At 39.2% G+C, this 16,358-nt stretch overlaps 2 protein-coding genes and 1 long non-coding RNA gene across 6 annotated transcripts; 2 read left to right on the top strand and 1 right to left on the bottom strand.

Moving 5' to 3' along the window:
* Nucleotides 1–79: 79 nt before the first annotated feature.
* LOC129739619 (proteoglycan 4-like) lies at nucleotides 80–2,344 on the top strand. Its single transcript, XM_055731103.1, has 2 exons — nucleotides 80–281; nucleotides 339–2,344. Exons 1-2 carry the CDS (start codon nucleotides 184–186, stop codon nucleotides 1,531–1,533), a joined length of 1,293 nt encoding a protein of 430 aa, XP_055587078.1. The 5' UTR covers nucleotides 80–183; the 3' UTR covers nucleotides 1,534–2,344.
* Nucleotides 2,345–2,550: 206 nt separating this feature from the next.
* LOC129739618 (transcriptional adapter 2B) lies at nucleotides 2,551–9,832 on the bottom strand. 4 transcript variants are annotated; one of them, XM_055731098.1, is made up of 5 exons: nucleotides 9,789–9,832; nucleotides 9,600–9,697; nucleotides 4,096–4,956; nucleotides 3,725–3,807; nucleotides 2,551–3,672 (listed from the first exon to the last, which is right to left on the bottom strand). In XM_055731098.1, the coding sequence occupies exons 1-5, from the start codon at nucleotides 9,793–9,795 to the stop codon at nucleotides 3,249–3,251; spliced, it is 1,473 nt and encodes a 490-aa protein (XP_055587073.1). In that variant the 5' UTR covers nucleotides 9,796–9,832; the 3' UTR covers nucleotides 2,551–3,248. The 4 variants fall into 4 exon arrangements, with proteins under 4 accessions (XP_055587073.1, XP_055587074.1, XP_055587076.1 ...); XM_055731099.1 differs by having other exon boundaries at nucleotides 2,551–3,654; nucleotides 9,789–9,829; XM_055731101.1 differs by having other exon boundaries at nucleotides 3,392–3,672; nucleotides 3,725–3,871.
* Nucleotides 6,969–7,591, top strand: LOC129739620 (uncharacterized). The gene is made up of 2 exons (XR_008735913.1): nucleotides 6,969–7,201; nucleotides 7,275–7,591. It is a non-coding gene; the product is annotated as an uncharacterized LOC129739620 (long non-coding RNA).
* Nucleotides 9,833–16,358: the final 6,526 nt, after the last annotated feature.

Below are 16,358 nucleotides of genomic sequence, written 5' to 3'. Positions count from 1 at the left end.
TTATGCCATTTAATCGGCGTTTTACGGCAAGTTTAGACTTAATTTCAATCTCAACTTCCTTTCCTGCATTCAGATCGATATTTGAGTTATTAATCCTATATTGTGGTTTTACGTTTTTCGATAGCTTTTCTTTGCGATATTTGCGACAAACGATTCCAAACTAGGGGATCGTTGAGGACCCACATGAAAACACACATATCTAATCCGGTACTATGTGGCATTTGCAACAAGACTTTCCTGCGCAAAGATCTTTTAACCAGACACATGAGGTCCAAGCATCCGTAAGTTCAGTTTAATTTATTTATCACTTTATATATTAACTTGACCTTCGTCCGTAGTAATGAATTGCTCCAGAAAATGGACGCAGAGGATACTATATCGATCGCTACGGAAAAAACCGACGAGGTTGAGTTTGAGGGTGAAGTCTACGAGATAACACCGCTGGAGGACATCCAGATCGTGAAGCTTAGCTCGGAAACGGTTTCTTTGAAAAAGGAACACAGCAATGAGATCAAAACTGTTGATGTAGTGGAAATTGTTTCGTCTGAAATCGAACCTCGACACAGACAACGAGAAGTAGCTAAAAAGACCTCGCCACTGAAACAGCAAACGACGTCCCAAACATCTCCAGTATTCAAGACCCCAGAAAGCATTGCAGTTGTCAAAAAAACAGCGTTGAAAAAACCGACTTCAACAAAAACGTTAGCTGTTGCTGCCAGCTCTGGAGTAACTAAATCTCAACCATCGCCAGTACAGCCAAAGCCAAAACCTTTGCCAACTTTACCAACTGTACCCCCGAAGGTTGCTCCAGTAAAATCTATTTCTGCAAAACCTGCTCCCAAAGCAACTCCACCAAAACCAGTTTCCACAATAGAAAATGCCCCGAAACTAACTTCTACAAAAGTAACAGCCCCGAAACCCGCTTCCAAAAAAGCAACTGTCCCAAAACCAACTTCTACAAAAACAACTACACCGAAACCAGCCTCCACAAAAACAAATCCTCACAAATCAGTCTCCACAAAAACAATTTCCCCAGAACCACCAGTCACAAAAGAACCAGAAAGCCTTATTGTCGTAAGCCTGCCTAGTCCTTCGCAGGCAGAAGTCGACATTCCACCGGTTGAAACGAAAAAGAAGCGGAAACGTGACAAATCAACGGCTGCTAAAGATGTGGAAATACAACCGCCTGTTTCCCGAATCAAGGTGGAAGAACCGGACGACGGTATGCCCATCTTCCTGAACGATAGCATGCTGAAAGAGAAGGTGGGGGAGCTGTTGCAGGTGCTGATAGACGAGGAAACGCTGTCCGAATTTGGCTGGCCCAACGCACCGGTCGAGCAGCTGCTGAGCAACATCATCGTACGCTGTGGCCACAAACCGGCTGGGGCGGCCGAAGCCGGTGATGCCGGCACCCGTTTGCGGGAAAATACGAAAATTTTGTTCTCCCTCACCATGGAGGACGATCACGTTAAAGTGTTGCTGAACAATCAAACCGTCGATGAGGTGATTATGAACGTGTTGAAGAGCAAGTGAAAATAGCTGGAGATGCTGAAAAGCAAAGTACATATACACTTCATAACAGATATCACCAAGACAGACTTCTAGTAATTGGTCTTTAAACGTTGATTTATTTTTAATTGAGCTATTCACCGAAGCTGAATGTTCAATTCATATTAATTTCTCGTTGATTGAAACTGTTCCACAGTTTATTTTTCCGTGGAATACGAATTAACCTATGGATTAGGTTTTGAATCCTTCTTCTTTATTGTAACAATTTAAAATTTTAGCTACCTACATCCAACTTTGAAATCAAGTTTCTTCAAGTGTTGAATTTCTACCACGACATCTAGAGTAATACCAGGATTGAAATTTGAACTAGAAACCTAAATATTCGACTATTCGACTACACTTTGGTATCGATTTTTGAAAAGGGCGAATACAAGCCGTTTTGAGAAAAATGCATTCAAGTTTAATGTTTTTTTTTTCATGTGGTTCACAACTAAAACATAAACTTTATTCCATTTGTAAGCAGGCTTTCTTTTCATTCAGCTTTTGTTAGGGCGATTTTGTTGAACATCCCGTTAATAAACTATTTAGAGTTAAGTTTGTAACCTCTGATTCCTGGAAGTGCAATTGAAACATGTGAACCTATAAACATTCAGTTCGGATTAGATTAATTGCTTCATATATACCGTACAGAAAATGAGTTGATCCTAGGAACGGAACCGTATGTACTATTTTTCTTTTAATATAAACATGATGTTGGTAAAATCAACAGTCCGAAAATTGAAATAAACTGAAGAGAAGATGCAACTGTTATCATAGAATATAAATTCAATAAAACAGCTATTCTATCTTATATACTTCCTTGTGAAATTCCTGTTGTATGTCCATCTTTTATGAATTAACATATCAAATGGGTTTGAAAATTCAAGTTTAGTAATCGGTATTGAGAATACGTGTTTTAAATTCTAAAGAAACCTTATTTTGACGAACTACTGGCACGAGAAATTAAATAATTGGCATTCGAATAAATAAACAAAGGCTAGGTTTATTTTGATGATCTGTATTTATTTATTACGGTAAAATTTACTGATAATTTATTGAATTAACTATTTACAAACTACTCATTTGTGAACATACTGCTAACACTAATAAACCGATTAAACACAGAGGAGAATTTTTGAATGATCGCCAACGTATGACAACTGCTCTAAATTTGTGTAGTCTGCACGATTTTATTGTTGTGCCATTTTTACCGCGATTTACTCTTCTCAAATTGTTGTAGCCCAAGAAGATATTTATAACCTAACGGTACCTACAACATTCAACGACGTTCCAAGGGCTCTAAAACGAGAATGGCTGATAAGAATGATATCAGTTTATTAGTGTTACTAATCATTTATCACTAAATGCCTTAGGAAAATTCAGTTAACGGGATGCCTGAATTTTTTAATTTTTTTTTTTGGATTTTAAGCGGGATGCCTGAATAAAAAGGTTCTTCAATTGAATTGATATCTGATGTTTTATAGACAACGGCGTTGCAGATGTTACAATTTGCTTCAAAGAATTATCGGTTTATTGCTTAAACCGAATAGGCAGATTACACCTTTTCATTATTTATCAAGTTGAAAATTTAGCAAATTATCGATTTGAGATCGCCGCTAGTTATCATAATCTAGTTTTCTACACACAACAATTAAAGGGTACCTAAAGTGTCTGCTGCTTCCTGCGCACCAACTTGATCTTTAGTTTTGGGGACTTGTCTGCAGCCACCCGGACTTGATTAGATACTTTTTGACCATATCCTCTGCAACGGTCGAGATTCCTTGGTCGAACGAAGGCCGCCCAAGCAGAACCGTCTTGAGGCTAAGGTACCGGGTTATTGGCATTTGCAGGGAGTTGCACAGTTGCAGTTCGTTTGATGTGAGCAGCTGTGCGCCGGGCTGCTGCATTTGCTGATGATGACGTGGATCCGCGTGAGCGCCGTGGTGGTGGTGCTGATGGAGATTCTGCTTCAACGGATCCGTTCCCCGTAAGCTATCCGAGAAGTTTTTGCTGCTGTATGAGCCGTCGGAGAAGACCCGGTCGTCGGTGTGGTGCGTGTGCCTTTGGCCGATGGAACTTAAACTTCGGGCGTCGCTTTCGGTTGTGCTGCAATTTGAGTAGAACCTGATCGTTAGATAGGTAACATTAGATTTGTCTTAACGTAAAACATAATTACCCTTTTCTTCCCATCTGGTGAGAGTTCGACAACGCTGACGGTCCCTTGCTTATCTCGTACGAGCCGCTTTTGTTTCGGTTGTCCTGTTAAAATTTGTCTAATACAGCCAGGAATCGATTGACCGTTGGGACCAATTATACATGTAAGCTATTTATGCGTTTATTTCAAACAACAATCGTTCAAATCAGATCGATTCGAGGCAAACAAAGTGCATGGAAAAGGAAAAGGAAAAAAGAGACAATACTTTATTATTTTATTCTAATTTACTATCAAACAAAATAGCTCTCATGTATAATTGAGAATGTTCATCTCGAAGAATAGGATCGGAATCCATTCTTCGAGAGGAACAATTGCTTATTGAAGCTACTTACCGTACGACCATGTCCGTAGGGACCAGTGTTACGATGCTGTGCCGCGGCGGCATGTTGTTCAAAGTGGACACATTCGTCCATTCGCTGAAGACCGTTCCAGCGGTATCGATTGAGCTCCGAAAGTCGAATTCGGAGGCCTCGTTCACGTTCAAGTGATGCGATAAGCCGCTCAAATTCCAACGATGTGTAGAACTGTGAGAAGGTTCGTAACCGTTCGCGGAACTCACGTTGATCCCTAGTCATCTGAGCTCGTTTGGCATTGCCTCGGAAGAAATTGGACACCAACTGGTAGTCCCGGACCACACGCTTTCGCCGACAACGTTCTCTCAGTCTTCTGGTGTAGATGTCGACTTGAGCCAATTTCAACAGCAAGTCGACATCCTCGTCATCTGGCGAAAGAGACAATGACGAAACGAGCTGCTCAGCAGTAGGGTCATACTCCCGCTCAAAGTCATCCCGGTGTGGCATGTATCCCAGGGCAGTCGACTCTTCGTTAGAACAATCCATAGGCGGAAGCTTCTGAACGAGTAATTGGCTCAGTGGCCCGGTATCGTCAGATGTGTGATCAACCAGGTGCGGTCGCTGATCGTAGCCCGAGGTCCACGTGTGACGCCCAACCGTACCGTTGAGAAATTTCGAAACGTACTCATCCTTCGCCTCGTCTGGGGTGCGAGTTTCGATGTGTTTGCTGATGTCCTCCCAGTTGCCAAAACCGTACTGCTCGATCGAATCCAACAGGTGCAGCTCTTCCCGAGCGGACCATCCACCCTTGCCGCGGTAGATGGACAGAATGCCGGAATCCATAAATTGATAGGAATGGTCATTGCGATGGGGACCGATCTCAGCACCGGCCGCAAAACACTGAAGAAAAAATACAGCGCATTAATTGTAATTGAAAGTCTACGACATATTTTTTATTTTATTAAGCTACATTAGGATTTACTTCATTCTAGATGGTAAGAAAGTTTTGAGAAATGAAAAAAATCAACCAAACCCGGGTTGAATCGAACGCGATGATAACAAACTGATGAAGCAATCCATTGATGGATCCGTTCTGTTTTAAGACAAACTTTTCTGAACGCTCACATATCTTTCTATTCGTTCGCACTGCTAGTTTCCGCTTGTGGGGCGAACCAGACTTGGCCTACTATTGTGTGGTGGTAGCTGTAACTCTATCTGCATCTTCCACTTCTTAATAGTTGATCCGAACCGAATAAAAATGTGAAATGTGATGAAAATGTATCTAAATGAAATAGAATTCTCTTAGATGTTCTTACTTAAAAGAAAGAACATCATTTCACATTTCACCGATAAGGCCGATAAACTCATGAACAAACATTACTAACGGAGATTAAATTCTTAATTTTTTTTTTTTATTTCATCAAAAATAAAAAAAAAGCGTCATAATTAAGTCAAATTAATTATCCGTCGCATTCTTGGGACCTATTTTCATTGACCTTCTTTATTGATAACATTTCAAACGTAAAAAAAACTTTGATAATTTATTAACTTTTAATAGTTTTTACTGATTTTCTGAGAAAAAAAAATCATATTAATTACAGGTATCCCGGCCACTCCCGGTAATTGTTGGTAATGTTAGTTAATTCGTTGGTAATTTTTGTATAATGTAAACGGATGGAAGAAGGATTTAATGTGAGTTCAAAAGAAAATAGCATAGAAGTACATCAAAGGACTGAAGCAACTGTCAAATCACATACTAACGGACCGTACTGACTTTTTGGAACCAGAACATCAGTTCCCCTTTGATTTCATAATGGCATTTTGGTACCAAAACGTCAGTTTAGTACTGAAATCCCGCATACGTAAATACTATACGTTGAATCATCCGTATTATTCTCTTCTGATAACATTAATGGTAACGTGCATATCGTCCCGAATAGAAAAACATTGTGAAAAAACCATGAATTTCATTTTCACATCACCATGGATTTTATGGTTGACACTATGAATAACATGATACAAGAAACGTTGAATGTACTGTCAAGTTCATCGTTTTCGACAGTGAAATTTACGGTTTAGACCAAAATTACCATGAAAAAAGGGGGTTGTTAAGCAACTTAACCATGAAAAAATCAACTTTTTTCCATACATTTCAGAACACAAAACTATAAAATGGATGGTTATTACAGCTTCCAAATTTGCTCAAGGAAACTGTGAAATTCAATGTTTTTCAACGAGTTTTCATGATTTTAAGGAAGATTAAATTCAATGTTATTTCGTGATTTTACAAAAAAAAATTGTCGTGTTTGGTTTTCTTTATTTATTTCTGAATCAAACAAATTTTAATTTACACAATTAAAACACTTAATACTAACACTTAACACTACACGAGAATGGTGCCATCTTTCCGTCGATCATCAGCTGGAATGCTTTGAAACTCGCATTACGCGATTCCGGCTAAGAGACTTATTTCCACTTCTTCAGCCTTGTGTGAAGGAATTATGACGCTGAAATTGAGAAAAAAAATAAATTAAAAATGATTTTTTCTACCAAGCTTCGATACAACTTACCGTTTTGATCATATCAACACTAGATGGTTGAATATTTTTGCCGAAAACCCATCGAAAATTGTTGATGCCGAATATGCCGATCGAAAATTGCTTGAGCAAAACAAAGTTGCGCCGGCTGTCAAAACCGCGTACACGAAAAATTGATGATGTGTAAATTTTTGTACTAAAAGCTATAGGATGTACTTTTTACCATGAAATACATGTTCACCTTCGAATTCATTGGAACATGAATGTAATACCATGGTTCCTGCTATTCGGGGTATCATGGTTTAAAGTGTCTCTGCTAAAATGAAAAAAAACTATTTCTGGAAGATTCAAAAAATCTTCTAAATACCGAATCGATAAATTTAGCAACGCGCTGGAATGATAAAAAACTATCCCTGGAAGATACAATTAACGGTCCTTAAAACCAATTGAGGTTTTTTGCAACACGCCCCAAGTTCTCTGCTGTCACGTCAACACACGTGATTATAAATTCGTGAAAAAATCTCCTGGCTGAATTCGGGTCAATCTCGTGAAGCTGGAAATGGAGAAAGTCGGATCAATAGGCGACGGTGCCAGCTTCGCCGGAAATGGTGAGTAACCTTAAATATCCGTTAATTACTTACGAGCAAAATTTATGCTTCTTCCAAAACAATGATCTTCCAGGGACTCTCAGGCAATTGGAAGCCGCGGAAAGTCACCGGAGGAAAATGGAAACTTGGCGACATTTGGCATTCCATCGTCCGATAAGCGAAGCCGCGGAACAGCCATAGCGTCAAACAATATTTGGATCGCACGGCCGTGGCCAAACTCAGTATTTGTGTAAAAATTGTGTTTCGCCGGAAGCTTCGAGATAGAACCACCGACGAACGTGCGGATGATTATTTTGTGAAAGTGCTATTGAAAAGTTATTTTGAAAATAGCGAAATTGGAAATCTTGTTCGCTACAAAATGTTTCAAATAAAAAATAATGTGTAAAATAATGTTTTTTTAATCCAAAAATTTTACTTCAATTAGAAAGAATAACCAAAACCCTAGTATGATTTTGAATATTGTAATTTTCACGCAGCGAAAAGTAGTACCATTGAGATAAAAAAAATACATCTTTGATTCAAAAACCTTGTGAACATTAAAACAAAACCAATTTATTTTGATTCAAGTAAATTATATATTGAACCGAATTTATTTTTATTTAAAACAATGTCCCAAATCTTTAAATCAAAATATTTAATTTTAATTCAAAGAATATTTTTTTCGACTCAGAATCAATGTGATTAATTCTTTGATATAGATTAATTTTCCTTTGAAACAAAGTATTTTTTCATTCTCAAGTAGTCATAGATGTTATTCTTATTCCTTTTCTCATTCGTTTTAAATTGGGTACAAAAATGATGTTTTGTGGCAAAGTGTTTTAAAATCGGTCTTTTGAAGTGAATGGTCAGCTGCCGCTGCCACGGTCAACACAAATGGATTGGATTTTGTTTGGTGAAAGGTGGTCTATCATCCACGACGTCGGCGGAACAAACATGAGAAAAAACCCGCCAGAACCAAACCACCTATGAACCGTCACACACCACCGGAAGGCTAAGATGGGACGATCCGGCGTTGGGAACTTTCGACAGCTTCGAGGGGACAAATGATAGTGGACTCCAGGTAGGTCTTTCAATATCAATTAAATTTCAATTAAACCGTCAACGTAACAATTTTTTTAGGGCAACCAATTTAAAGAGGTGAAAGCACTGGCATTCCGGTACTCCGGCTAAGCGTGTGCCATTGGTTCCGATCAGGTCAAAGGAGACTCAAGGTCTGGCGCTGAAACCATTCATCAGTTGTTCGAATGGAACTGTCCGCCAACGGACATCGTTCAAATCTACCAGTAAGTATTGTTTTCCCCCTTAATAGAGTGCTGTGCTCTAATTAGGTTTTCTTTTACTTCCTATTTACAGATAGGCTGAAACATCTGAAAATGTTGTTCTGTGAGACGAAATTTGGAATCAAGTTCAAGACATAACGAATGGTCAATGAATTTTAACCTTCAAACAGTGATATAAACGAAGGTAATTGAAATGTAAAACATTTAAACATACATGGTTCAATAAAATGAAAAACATCAAGAATTTGTTTTAATTTTCTAACGTAAGAAATCTGGAAGTACTAGAGTTTTTTAGGACCACGCTAATGGAATCAAAGAAAGAATCCTTTCAAATTAAAATCAAAACGACTTTAAAATGAAAGAAAATGCCATGAAATGAAACGAAAACGACTTTGTTTCGAAGAATGTGTCTTTTGAATCAAAGAAAACGATTCATGTCAAAAAACGCATTTCTTTGAAGCAAAGGAAAATGTGTTTGAATCAAAGTATTTTTTATTTATCCCAAAATCAAAGGAAAAAATCCTTTGTTTTCGTGGCACTTTCCTTTGAAATAAAAAATCTTTTCGCTGCGTGTTAAGTTCACGATATGCGGTATCGTCATTATTTTATGATTGGATCATTAGATAAAGATAACACGTATGATCGACTCGTTTTAGAACGAGAAAAAAAGGCAAAAAAAATGAATGGTTACTCTACTTAACGACCCGTTCCCTGTATCGTAAAGTGCGTCCAAACGATACCATTTCATGAAAAAATGATAAGCCTTATCTTACATTAATAATCCAAAACTATAGATGTAATCTTTTGTGTGTCTCGGGAAAAAGATAATGAGAATAGTCATTGTATAATACTGCTCCATGCGGGATGTCAGTTCGGGATTTTTCTCCTCTTTAAGCCCTTTGAAGTCCATGTATCCATCTTTCTGCTTTCTAACTATTCCTTTTGTTCAGTGTAGCCCTTCTTCGCTCAGCTGTTATTGTTCGCTCAAAAGCATAACGGGAAAGTCGACCGACACTCACTAGCAAAATTATTCCCCTTAATGACGTCATCACAGCTATGGGTCCCGCCTGCCCAACCAGAAAAATGTCCGCAATATTCACAAAGCAAAAGTTACTCACCGCTAGACATAGCTCGAAATCGGTGCAAACGGCGCAGTGAACACGAATCCCGGGAATATCTTCCTGGCAATTGGTACAGGTGTACTTGGCGAACAGTTCTGGGGAAAATTCGATATGATTAGAATTGCTTTACCGATAGTTTGAGCCAAATTTGAAAGCAACTTGATCAGAACACTGCTTTTCACTTACCCGCCATCTTGAATGTACACCGCAAGCTGGTGCGATTTTGTCAAGCCCAGTCAGCCAGGCCAGAAGACGATGAGCTGAGTGACGGTGACGTTTTTACTGCGGGGGTATGAGTTCTGAGATACTATCTAGCCGTTTCCATAAATTTTATAGCAACGTGAGAGCACTTACTTAAGAGACTGGACAAACGATATAAATAAGATTTCCTGGGACAGATGCTTCCTGTGGAGTTAATATCCCTTTAAAAAAACAATCAATAAATAAATAAGCTTAGGAAAGATTAGGTATTGGAAATTGTTGGCGTAGACTTGCCTTTATGGCTTTTTCCCATATTTTTTTTTTAATTGAATAACAATTTTATGGAATGGGAAACGAAAAACTGAAAGTTGGCAGCGGAAATAATCCACCCACATAGAAAAATGTTCCCTTTTTTAATGCAATCCAGATCCGCAGACTTTTCGGAGATTTTTTTTTTTTTAACAATTCTTTATTTGAAACGGCTCATACCTTTAGGCTTTAAGGAGCCAAAATCGATTTTGTTGTTTACATTTGTTTTCTTAACTTAAGACTTTGTGAGAGGAGAAAGGAAGATAGAAAGGGAAATATGAAAATAAAAAAGAAATTATAGACGAAGATCGATAGCTTTTAGAAAAAGGTAGATTTCGAACATGTAGTCCAAATCTAGCACAGCTAGTACATCTCTAACTGGAACATTAGGTGGTTTTCCTCGGGCCCTAAGGGAGTCTATTAAATTCGTTCTGGCGACAAAATGGACCTCACACGACCAAACAATATGCTCGATGTCATGGTAACCTTGGCCGCAACTACACAAATTGCTACCAGCAATGTCAAAACGATAGAGTCCGCGTCTAAGGAACAATGATTGGACATTATCGTGACTGGTCGTTTATTTTCGGAATTTATGCATTTTTTTCGTTTCACGGGCGTTTTAATTTTGCTTATCACCGACATTAATTAATTACGTTCGTCTCTACAAAGCTCTCTCTTTAAACTGCCATACAGAATGTCCTCGATCAAACTTTTCGAATATTCTCGTTCTCTCCCTCTTGTCGGTCCAGTAGTAGAGCGAATTCGAAAGTTTCTCTCTGATATTTTTTGACATTTTCGATTATGAACGGAATCCCAATACACGATGGTGTGATGTTAGTCATGACGGTTGAATTAATTCTAACAGAATACTGTTAGTAAACTATATCTACATCAATTCACACAATTTATTTATTTTATTATTTATCTATCAATATTCTCTACAGACATGAGACGGGAAAATATACGAATAAAATCCCGACTCAAGTTCAATCTATTGAACCATGGTTTAAGGCTTACCTTTGGGATAATCGAGTGGAGCCACCGACCCTTGTCATCCTCGTTCCATTTGCGCTGCCAGTTGACAAGAGAGTTCCCTCGTACCAAGAAGTAGAACTCGTTGAAGACGATTTCACGTGGATACGTGTCGCCTTCCGTCGCCCCCACCTTTGCCAGAGCCAGAGTCTGCCTTCTCATTGCCCACTATCGAGCAATGCGAGGGAACCCAAACAAAGGTGATGGAAAAGCGACGTCTTGTTAAAGCACTCAAAATATCCCGTATCTTCTCTAGGAAGAACGGCGAGTGCTTTCCCGGTCGTATTGAGCGTATTGCGTCAACTGAGCTTAGGCTATCCGTTACAATGTAGTAGTGCCCAACAGGCCGTGAGGCGATGCTGTCCAAGGCCCAGTGAATAGCAGCTAACTCTGCTATATATACAGAGCATGGTGACTGGAGGTTATAAGAGGCGCTAGTTGTTTCGTTGAAAACTCCAAATCCCGTTGATTCCTCAATTAGAGACCCATCGGTAAAGTACATTTTGTCAGCATCGACGTGTCTATATTTAGCTTCGAAAATTCTTGGAATCTGAAGTGGGCGATGCGAATCCGGGATTCCACGAATTTCCTGCTGCATAGACAAATCAAACTGGACAGAAGAATTATCGTAGTCTGGGATGAAAACACGAGTTGAAGAGTACGAAGAAGGGTTTACCTGCATTGACATGAGGACATGGTATATAGACATAAATCTGATATGAAGATTTTGCTCTAGTAACCTTTCAAAATTAACGATCACCAATGGGTTCATGACCTCACACCTGATGAGGAACCGAAGTGATAGTAGATTGTATCGATCTTTCAAAGGAAATATTCCTGCCAAAACTTCAAGACTCATGTTGTGCGTTGTGGACATACAGCCCAAAGCGATGCGAAGACAACGGTATTGGATACGCTCGAGTTTGATGAGGTGAGTTTTGGCAGCCGACTGGAAACAAAAGCTACCATATTCCATCACTGAAAGAATAGTTGTTCGATACAATTTTAAAAGATCTTCCGGATGGGCTCCCCACCAGGTGCCAGTGATTGGTCGGAGAAAATTGATTCTTTGTTGGCATTTTCCTTTCAGATACTCAATGTGTGCTCTCCAGGTACATTTGGAATCAAACCAAACCCCAAGGTACTTAAAACACCTCGATTGAGTGATCGTTCTGCCAAGAAGTTGGAGCTGTGGTTGAGCTGGTCTATGCTTTTTAGAAAAAACCACCAACTCAGTTTTCTCTGGAGAGAACTCGATCCCAAGCCCCAAAGCCCAGGAAGACAATCTGTTTAAAGTATCTTGTAAAGGTCTGTGCAGATGTGACTCAGTATCACCTGTTACAGATACTACGCCATCATCTGCAAGTTGTCTTAAAGTGCAGCCTTCAGAGAGACAACTGTCGATGTCACTTACGTAAAAGTTGTACAAAAGTGGACTCAAACATGAACCCTGGGGGAGGCCCATGTAAGAGGTTCTTCTAACTGCAATATCTCCGTGAGCAAAGTTCAGATGTTTCTCACAAAGCAAGCTGTATAAGATGTTGTTCAATAAAAGAGGCAGACCCCGGGAGTGCAACTTGTCTGACAATACCTCTATTGAGACTGCATCAAAAGCTCTCTTTATGTCTAGAAACACTGAAGCCATTTGCTCACGTTTTGCGTACGCCATTTGTATCTCTGAAGACAGCAAAGCAAGACAATCGTTTGTTCCTTTGCCCCTTCGAAACCCAAATTGAGTATCTGAAAGGAGACCATTTGTTTCTACCCATTTGTCCAAACGAAACAAAATCATTTTCTCCATCAATTTGCGTATACAAGACAACATCGCTATTGGACGGTACGAATTCGCATCGGACGCTGGTTTTCCGGGCTTTTGGATAGCGATAACTCTCACTTGTCTCCACTCTTGAGGAACAATGTTGTTCTCCAAAAATTGATTAAACAAATTTAACAAGCGAAATTTTGCGGCGTCCGGAAGGTTCTTCAACAAGTTAAATTTGATTTTATCAATTCCCGGAGCTGAATTGTTACAAGAGAGGAGGGCAAGTGAAAATTCGACCATCGAAAAGCTGGAATCCAGACCACACCTATCAGGAGGCACGTTCCGGATTATTTTTTGCACAGGTGTAGAATCTAAACAGACTTTCCGTGCGAAGTTGAATATCCATCTATGTGTATATTCTTCACTTTCATTTGTAGATGATCGATTACGCATGCTTCGTGCAACTTTCCATAAAGTACTCAAGGATGTTTCCCGTGATAAACCACCCACGAAATTTCTCCAATATGCCTTTTTCTTCCCTTTGATCAATTTTTTGAACTGATTTTCAAGGGAAACATATGATTCAAAAAGGACGAGGGTTCCATGTTTTCGAAAATCTTTGAATGCTTTTGATTTGTCCTTATAGAGCTTGGAACACTGCTGGTCCCACCATGGATTTGGGGTCCTTCGAAGAACAGATGAATCTGGGATGGGTTTTGTTTGAGCACAAAGTGCACTTTCAAGGATCAAACGTGAAAGAAAGTGGTACTCCTCCAAAGGAGGTAGAACATTCATAGAATCAATGGCATCTGTTATTTTGTCCGAATACTTTTTCCAATCGATGTGTCTTGTAAGGTCATATGTCATATATGTTGAATTTGAAGTGCTGGCCCCATTGGTGATTGTTATTTTGATTGGTAAGTGATCACTACCATTGGGATCAGAGATTACCTTCCACTGGCAATCCAATGATAGTGAGTTTGAGCAGAGTGAGAGGTCAATTGCACTTTGTCTTGCAGGAGGTTTAGGTACCCGTGTTTTTTCACCCGTGTTCAAAATTGTTAAATTGAAACTATCACAAATGTCATAAATAAGAATAGAACGACTATCGTCAAATTGTTCTCCCCAGACAGTTCCATGTGAATTGAAGTCACCCAGGATCAACCTTGGCTCAGGAAGTACTGAGCACAGATCCTCTAGGTGATTTCGATCCACTGCAACTCTATGAGGCCAGTACAAACTGACAACGCATAAGTCCTTACCTCTTATAGTTGTATGACATGCAACAGCTTCAATTCCTCCTGATAAAGGGAGGTGGATTCTATAGAAGGAGTGGCGCTTATTGATCCCCAAAAGCACCCCTCCATAAGAATCGTTGCGATCCAAACGGATAATATTAAAATCGTGGAATGAGATGTTTGATTGAGAAGAAAGCCATGTTTCAGAAAGGGCAAAAATATCGCAACTAGTTTCATAAAGAAGGAATTTGAACGGATCCAATTTAGGGATTAAACTACGACAATTCCACTGTATAACAGTGATATCTCCGACCTCTGGGCGTAAATTACCCATCGAGAGAGATAAACACTGAAAGAAGGGGCCAAGTTTGCATCAATTGCTTCAAAAGTGTCTTTACAATAGGAAGCATTACACTAAAAATTCTTTTTATAGATTCAGATACGTTGAAAAACGAAAAAAATCCATCGAGGATGTCAGAAAACTTAAAAAGTCCCGCTTGAGGAGTTGATTCTGGGCAAACTGCATCAGTAATGGGGGCGTTTGAGGTCCCCGCTGCTGTTGATTTATTCTGTGGTGAAAAGGTCGCGGTGAATCCAGGAGGAATTTGTTTCTTCTTTTCTGTAGCAATCGCTTTCTTGGTGATGTTGGTTGTAGGGCTGACCGTTGGGATTTTATTCGGAATCCTGGGGGTCTTGATATTCGTTTTAGCACGCTTTCGTGAGTTTGCTACGAAAATAAATGGATTCTCCTCATCTGTTGTATCCTCGTTGTCAACTGGCAGCACTGAGTAGATGTTTGAGGACTGAGGTTGGATCGGCGGCGCCGCGCCCTTTAGTATGGCGGCATGGAACGTTTTGACCGTTCCTTCAAAGAGCGCTTTTGACTATCCCAGCGGCTCTTAAATGCCTCGCACAGGGAGATTTCATGGGTGAGCCCCCGCAATAGACACATTTTTGTTCTATTGCTGAGCACGCTCCGTCCCCATGAACCTCCCCGCATTTGGGGCAACGCTTCTTGTTACAGCAATGTGAAGCTGTATGCCCCAATTTAATGCAATTTTTGCATTCCATTGGGCGAGGCACGAAGAGCCGCACAGGAAGCCTCAAAACTCCGTCAATCAAGACGTAGTGAGGGAGGGCGGTACCCGCAAAGGTCACTCGAAATGAGGCTGAAGGAGAGTACTTTTTAACTCCTTCTACGACGGTGGTAGTGTTGAGTTGGCGGTGATGTTCCGGTTTTTTAAATGCAAAATTGAAAGAAAAACGTCAAGTTGATATTGACCAAATTTTGACCGTATCACCCTTTATGTTTGAACTGCTGGAAACTAGCAAAATTTTGTTAGATTTTTTCCCACGGCACACAAAATTTCGGAGCACAAATTGGCGAAAATTTGCTGTTACTTTCCGTTAGCAAAACTTTTTTTCACTGTTGAGTTAACAAAAAGCTGAATTTATAAATAATCAAATATAAAATGCTAATTTCCAGCAATTGAGATTGCTGCTGTGATTGCTGGATTTCCAGCAATTTAGTTTGCAGATCGATCTCAACAATTCAAATTGCTTAAAATTTTTCTGGAAAGTCAGCGGGACAAAAATTTGCTGTGTAAACATCAAGTATAAAGCCCTCTACACTTACCCCAGGTAGGGGTTTTAGATAAAATTGTATTTTTTTTTTGTAAATAAACTATTTTTTTTTAATTTTTAACCGCTGTTTCTTTTCCTAACTGGTTGTTTCGAATGTAAGGATTGTTTCAATGTAGAGTTTTTCGTCAAGAGCCAGCTAGTTTACGAGAAATTTGCAATTGAAAAAAATGCACATCAACTCGACATCGTAGTTGAAAATAGAAAATTCCCAGAAAGTCGCTTTAAACATCTGTTATTGTCGGAATCGTATCTTTTTCACATTTATTGGATTGATTACAAGTAAATATGTAGGGGAGAATGAGGATACATGATTACTTAGCTATATCTCGTAACTGGAATGTCTTACAAAGATCATATGTTCTAGAAAAATGTGCCAAATGGAGCAAAACAACAATGCTTAAAGCTCAAAAAAATTAAACAAATTAATTGTTTGAGTTATTGAACTTTGTTTAAAAAATTTCAGAAAATGTTACTTGAAGATCTTTTTTCATCACTTTAAAATGTTCCTTACATGGAAAAATTACAACAAAAATATTTATTCCAATATATACATCGTTCGAGTATAAC

This window comes from Uranotaenia lowii, chromosome 1 (assembly GCF_029784155.1).
Source record: "Uranotaenia lowii strain MFRU-FL chromosome 1, ASM2978415v1, whole genome shotgun sequence".
Taxonomy (NCBI): Eukaryota; Metazoa; Arthropoda; class Insecta; order Diptera; family Culicidae; genus Uranotaenia; species Uranotaenia lowii.
The sequence above is the reverse complement of the archived record's forward strand: the minus strand, read 5'-3'. Positions and strand labels throughout refer to the sequence as shown.

Coding starts and splice junctions, on each gene's coding strand:
- LOC129739619 (XM_055731103.1), top strand. CDS start 184: ATGAAAACACACATATCTAATCCGGTACTATGTGGCATTTGCAACAAG. Junction 282..338: donor CACATGAGGTCCAAGCATCC/GTAAGTTCAGTT, acceptor CTTCGTCCGTAG/TAATGAATTGCTCCAGAAAA.
- LOC129739618 (XM_055731098.1), bottom strand. Junction 4,957..9,599: donor ATTTCGAGCTATGTCTAGCG/GTGAGTAACTTT, acceptor TTTTTTCTTCAG/TGTTTTGCGGCCGGTGCTGA. Junction 3,808..4,095: donor CCTACGGACATGGTCGTACG/GTAAGTAGCTTC, acceptor AAATTTTAACAG/GACAACCGAAACAAAAGCGG.